Source organism: Mizuhopecten yessoensis, unplaced genomic scaffold (genome assembly GCF_002113885.1).
Source record: "Mizuhopecten yessoensis strain PY_sf001 unplaced genomic scaffold, ASM211388v2 scaffold6169, whole genome shotgun sequence".
NCBI lineage: Eukaryota > Metazoa > Mollusca > Bivalvia > Pectinida > Pectinidae > Mizuhopecten > Mizuhopecten yessoensis.
In genome coordinates this window covers 959476-965747 of record NW_018406415.1, presented here as the reverse complement: position 1 = coordinate 965747, position 6272 = coordinate 959476, and the positions used below count along the sequence as shown (strand labels likewise).

General features: G+C 37.5%; 1 protein-coding gene across 1 annotated transcript; it reads right to left on the bottom strand.

Moving 5' to 3' along the window:
* Positions 1–5523: 5523 nt before the first annotated feature.
* On the bottom strand, positions 5524–6042 carry LOC110451750 (myosin light chain kinase, smooth muscle-like). Its single transcript, XM_021499920.1, has one exon. The coding sequence runs from the start codon at positions 6040–6042 to the stop codon at positions 5524–5526; it is 519 nt and encodes a 172-aa protein (XP_021355595.1).
* Positions 6043–6272: the final 230 nt, after the last annotated feature.

The window sequence follows — 6272 nt, the reverse complement described above, 5'->3', positions numbered from 1 at the left end:
CGACTTGTTATACAATTTTTGCTATCACTACAGGAAGTTCCAACACATTCCGTACTTGTTTTTTTGACATTTCAACCATTCAGAAGCATAATTAACACATGTCCGGCAAAATATGTCAACGTTTTTATCTTGAACGTTCATACAATCCAATTTCCAACAAACTATTCAATTTATGGACAAGAATATAAAACTGTCGTATAATTTGACTTTGTTATATTGTTTTTATAAAGATACAAGTAAACAGTTAGTTCATGTATTATCAGAAACTGTTTAACGACAAAATTTGACAGGATTACAAATGTAGAAATGTCGAACAGTTAAAATGTTGCCTAACATTTAACCACCGCGGAGCAGGAAATACCTTTCCTTTACAATTGAATATTTTCATAGTAACCTTGACTGATTTGCCGTGATATGTGTTTGAATGGTCTAAATCTTTGGCCTAAAAAGATACATATTTGTTAATATTTAAAGGGTATAACAAAGCTGTTTATAATACGTTTGCAAACCACAATACCTTGTATGACACTTAGACCAAAATGTCGCCCTTGGCGCTGATATTCGAGTACAACATAATATCTGTTGCCCTCAAACCAATAATTTAAAAATAAGATNCTGTTGCCCTCAAACCAATAATTTAAAAATAAGATAAAAAAATGAACGGGCATCTTAAAAATTAACAAAAACAAAAACGGCACATTGGTGAAATATTGTATTACAAGCTACACTTTGTAAGTATATAAACTTTATTCATTTTACAACATTTATGAAACAAATTACAACTTATATTAATCACTCTTGTTGGCCCGGATGTTATGGCGCTGGTGGTCTTAATGTTGGAGGAAACCAGGGTACACGGAGAAAACCTACATGGTCGGGAAGGTGATCCCTAACCGTTCACGTCAGATCGGGGAATGGCACACCAGCAGCCTTGGTGAAAGGCGAATGATCCACTGCGCCACTGGACCACCACTATGTAGCTTGCTATGTATTTGTGAAGTGAGTTTGTGTCATATTTATTGTTTGTGTCATTACTTCTTCGTATAAATAATAATTTCAACGGGCTGTCTGTATCATAAGTATGAATTACTTAAAATGTTTTGTTCATGTTATAAACACAACGCACTTTTCAAGAGCAATATTTATTAATGAAAAGTTCAACGCAATTGAAATTGATTAAACCCTATTTTCGTTCCCCTTAAATTCTGTGTATGTTTGTAAGTATCAGCAGTAACGAAAGACTTTTAGAATATTATTGAAGGGCAAGCAAATATATATATATATATATATATATATATATACATAAACATAATGCAGTCTCTTAGCAATTGAGACATTATTTACCCCATATAAACATATTCTTATATTATACACAAAGAAACACTTTAGAAGGGTTTTAATTACGTCTACACACCATCTTCTTACTACAGTCGAACCTGTCTAGAGCCGGATTACCCTTATAATTCAATCTTCCCTCTCAAGAGACATTTTCCAACACCACAAAGACATATACTTTATTTAAATAAAAAGCATCACACTTTAGAGTCCTACATTAAGAGACTATCTAGTGAATATGCAACGCAGCATCCTCGATATTAAGGGGTTACGCTCAGTTTTGCTCTTTGCACCCCTAGAATATGTCGTAGCATAATTGAAGGTACGCGGCAAGCTATTTGATTGCTCTCTGGTAAAAAACCCAAAAATGACCAATCGCTAGGCTGTTACATGTCCTTTGAATATAACAGGGGAGCGACAGCAGACTTCAATGCCAGTCAATTTAACCATTATGCTACCGCGAGATTCTTTTTATGTACATGAAAGGATCAAAATAGTCTCCTTGTTTCATCCACAAGGTGACGCCCAATGAGCCTTCAATGTTGCCATGACATATTCAGGGGTGCTGAGAGCGACAGCATAACTCAAGGAGTACCGAGGATGGCAACGGATATGGTTTCTTTCATTTGAGTGGGAAACATTAAGTGATCTCTTATTATACGGGTGGTACATTTAAAATTTCAATGGAGGTGGTCACATGTATATCATTTTAACATATCTATTTTATAACTTTATGGCCTTTTTTTTTTTTTATGAATGAACGATCTCGAAATTGCAGAAGAGCATCATGGGAAACTGCTGCAAAAATGAAAATGGATAACAGTTATGTTTATTTATCTTTTCAAATATGTGATGAAATGTAGGAATTGGAATCAATATAGCGTTTATTGTAGATATTGAACACCTCTCACAAACAAACACCAAACAAAATCATTCTTTGATGCACAGACCATTGCAATAAAATTATATTCAAACTGGGGAATCTGACACTGAAGCACCAAGACGTCAACAAGACATACCACAGGATGACAAGGTTACATAAAATTACGTAAAACAAAATTGGTAATAACTTTCGAAGTATCTTTAGACTTCGTAACCGTCCATTATAAAAGTCTACGTTTTCTATGTTTTTTATGCCATTTATATATAAAGACAATCCATGTACATTTAATGTCACAACGGCCATACTACAATATACACAACTGTTAAATCCTTAATTGAACGTCCCAGACCTGGCTAAAAATGGATTGGATGTTGTGATCGTCGGTTTCCAGTTTTCATCAGAAAATGATTAAGAATATTATGTCCGTAACATCTGATTAACAGATGGACCATCCACGCATTATATAAACCCCAGGGTGTGTAATATCCATGACAAGCGAGGGTGGTCTCAAACAAATTATTTATGTACGGAATGTTAGCACGGTAAAACAGCTTATTACTGATTGGAGAAATATGTAATTTGTTAGCTACAATAGCCAGAAAGACATCGTCAAATAAAAAATGTTTTGTATACATACTAGCAATATTGATTTTCATAACAAAATCCATGGACATGAGAAGGGCACTAGTACTTACAAACGCTGGGTACAACGGGTAAGGATACTCCTCTCGGGAAACATACCACTTACTAACCTTTGACCTGAAAGGCGCAGGGCGCCAGTTCACCCATCCCATATACAGGTTATCTAGTTTCCCCATGAATTCCAGCAGCTGAATCACCATATCAGTAGCTACATATTGATTGTCATCAACTAACATAACGTATTTGGCACCTGAACAATTTTCTGACGCCCATTTCAAGCCACCACGTGATTTCCAAGTACTATTACGGTGACTTTCAATAAAATCCATTTGTAATATATCTCCATATAAGGCAGCCTCTGATTTTAATGCTGATTCGACAGCCTCGTTGTCGTTACTTTGTCCTAACAGAAAAGCCCTCTTGATGGTGTAGCCGTTCGTAAAAGTACTATTTGCCCACGTGTTCCGAATGGCGTTTCTAAGTTTGATATGCGACAATGATGACTTTATGATAAACAACAAATATACATTTTGTTTCGGATTCAGCATTTCGCCACATTGCTCCGATGGTGTTAGTATAAAGGAAAACGGATAATTGTTAATGATATCCGGAACCTTGTCTGACGTTTTTCCGTCTTTGTGTTTTTGTAATATTTCAAGCATGTCTCCCTCTGTCGGATATGTGATATTTTCGAATGGATTCTTCAAATTTTCATTTAAATCGAAACTCTGTAGAAGTTGCTCTCTCCATGCGCGATCGTTTTCACGATGGTGGGACAACGCACTCAGACTTCCGGTCGTAATTGTTTGTTTCAAATCGTTGAATATATTAGCAGATTTCGCCGTCATGGAACACACATCCAAATCAGGCTCGTTGTCATCATTCCTTGTTTTCCTCTGTCTGAAAGTAAAATTAAGGCAAACGCAGAAATAGAGGAATACCATCAGCGACCCCAGCAGAACAAGCACGGCCTTGTGAAGATGTAGTCGTGATATCAACTTACTTACCACACTTAAATGTTTCAACGAGTCGGGCATCTTCTTTCTCTTGAAGTTGAAATCTCGATCACCACTTAAGCTTCTTCTTCTGAACTGCCCAGTAGGCACTGGTACTGTTAATGTACTCATCCTGCTCAGTCGGGATTTACTGTTGATAAATTGTACGATCTTGCGTTCAAAGTAAAGTTTTTTTATCCGTTATGACAATGGAAGTTTGTAGATTTACTTCAATAAATTACAACGGAGAAGATTATTGTCCTCAATAGTATCTCGGTAGTTTTGTCTCTTCATCTGAAGTTGCGATTCAATAAATAATTCCTTTCCAAATAGCATTCGTAAAATTGTCTGATTCATGTGACTGATATTTCCCAATTGTGTGTTAGAGTAAAAGCTTTATATTTTTGACAGTATCGAAACTTCAAGGAGCGCATTTTCATAAAACTTCAACATCGTATATGACCTTCCGACTTGGCCATACTGAACAATCATTTTGAATTCTGCAATAGTTCTTTTTCTTCTCCAACGTCCCTGTAGAAATTCTAAGACATAATTCACTAAGTCTAGAGCTGAATTTGACGTCTCTGTACATGTCCTGGCGTATTTGTTTGAAAAAATGAAAAATCCGGCATTCTCGTTCAACGCATTGTAGCGTTTTATCGATACTTTTACCTGGAATCTGCCAATGCACATGCGCAAATACGAAGTTCCACACCCACATAACATCAAAGAAAGTAGACCGTATCACCGACACGTTATCTTATTACGTTCCTGGCATGCTGAAGAGCATTTGCAGCTTCATTTAAAATTAGAGAGCATCAAAGCTAACCACATATACGAAAAAAATAGTATGTTATACATTGCATGTAGGCTACGGTATCTTTGCTAACATTTTGACATAACTCAAATAAAAACGACTAATTTGTATTGTTTTTGGAATTTTATCTGTCGGAATAATATATGCTAAGACTACTTGAGCTCTGTTTTGTTTCAGCACTGGTACTGATTATTTATTAATGGTAATCAGTTTTCAGCAGGTTGTCAATCAATGGGGCATGGCCTCACCCACAAATGATATGGATGAAAAAGGCAATAATTTGTCCCTGTAGTCAAGGAAATAGTTTGTGTGCATAGCTACCTGTAGCGTCTAATATACCCCAAAACACATTAAAATCAACAACAACAGGAAATAAATCAAAAATTGAATCGAAAACAAGACACACATCCCAGAACACGAACATGATAAGAGATTGATGTGTAGCTAATTTTACCCTGGTCTTTGCAATAGAACATCTACTTAATTAAACCATTTTTGTTGTTGGCAGTTGTCACGGTATGGAACTGCTACATAGCAAATTGAAATATGGATATCAAACAGCATAACCCCCGACATACTGTTTTCAATGTTTACATTTGACTTGTTTTGATCGTTTGACATGACAAAGGTGAGTTACACGAAAGTTGGTTTAAGCACAGAATCCATGCTTAAGAATGAGAACGGTTTCATAAATATGGGCTCTGGTGAGTCTTACTAAAATGAAACCACCGTGTTTCATAGGCTCGGTCTTGCAGCATACCTAATGGTGTTTTATAGGCTCGGTCTTGCAGCATACCTAATGGTGTTTTATAGGCTCGGTCTTGCAGCATACCTAATAGTGTTTCATAGGCTCATTCTTGCAGCATACCTAATAGTGTTTCATAGGCTCGGTCTTGCAGCATACCTAATAGTGTTTCATAGGCTCGGTCTTGCAGCATACCTAATGGTGTTTTATAGGATCGGTCTTGCAGCATACCTAATGGTGTTTTATAGGCTCGGTCGCGCAGCATACATAATGGTGTTTTATAGGCTCGGTCGCGCAGCATACCTGTTGGTATTTCATTGGCTCGGTCGCGCAGCATACCTAATGGTGTTTCATAGGCTCGGTCGCGCAGCATACCTAATGGTGTTTTATAGGCTCGGTCTTGCAGCATACCTAATGGTGTTTTATAGGATCGGTCTTGCAGCATACCTAATGGTGTTTTATAGGATCGGTCTTGCAGCATACCTAATGGTGTTTTATAGGATCGGTCTTGCAGCATACCTAATGGTGTTTTATAGGATCGGTCTTGCAGCATACCTAATGGTGTTTTATAGGCTCGGGCGCGCAGCATACCTAATGGTGTTTCATGGGCTCGGTCGCGCAGCATACCTCATGGTGTTTAATAGGCTCGGTCACGCATCATACCTAATGGTTTTGCATTGGCTCGGTCGCGCAGTATACCTGTTGGTGTTTCATAGGCTCGGTCGCGCAGCATACCTAATGGTGTTTAATAGGCTCGGTCGCGCAGCATACCTAATGGTGTTTCATAGGCTCGGTCGCGCAGAATACTTTATGGTGTTTTATAGGCTCGGTCGCGCAGCATACCTCATGGTGTTT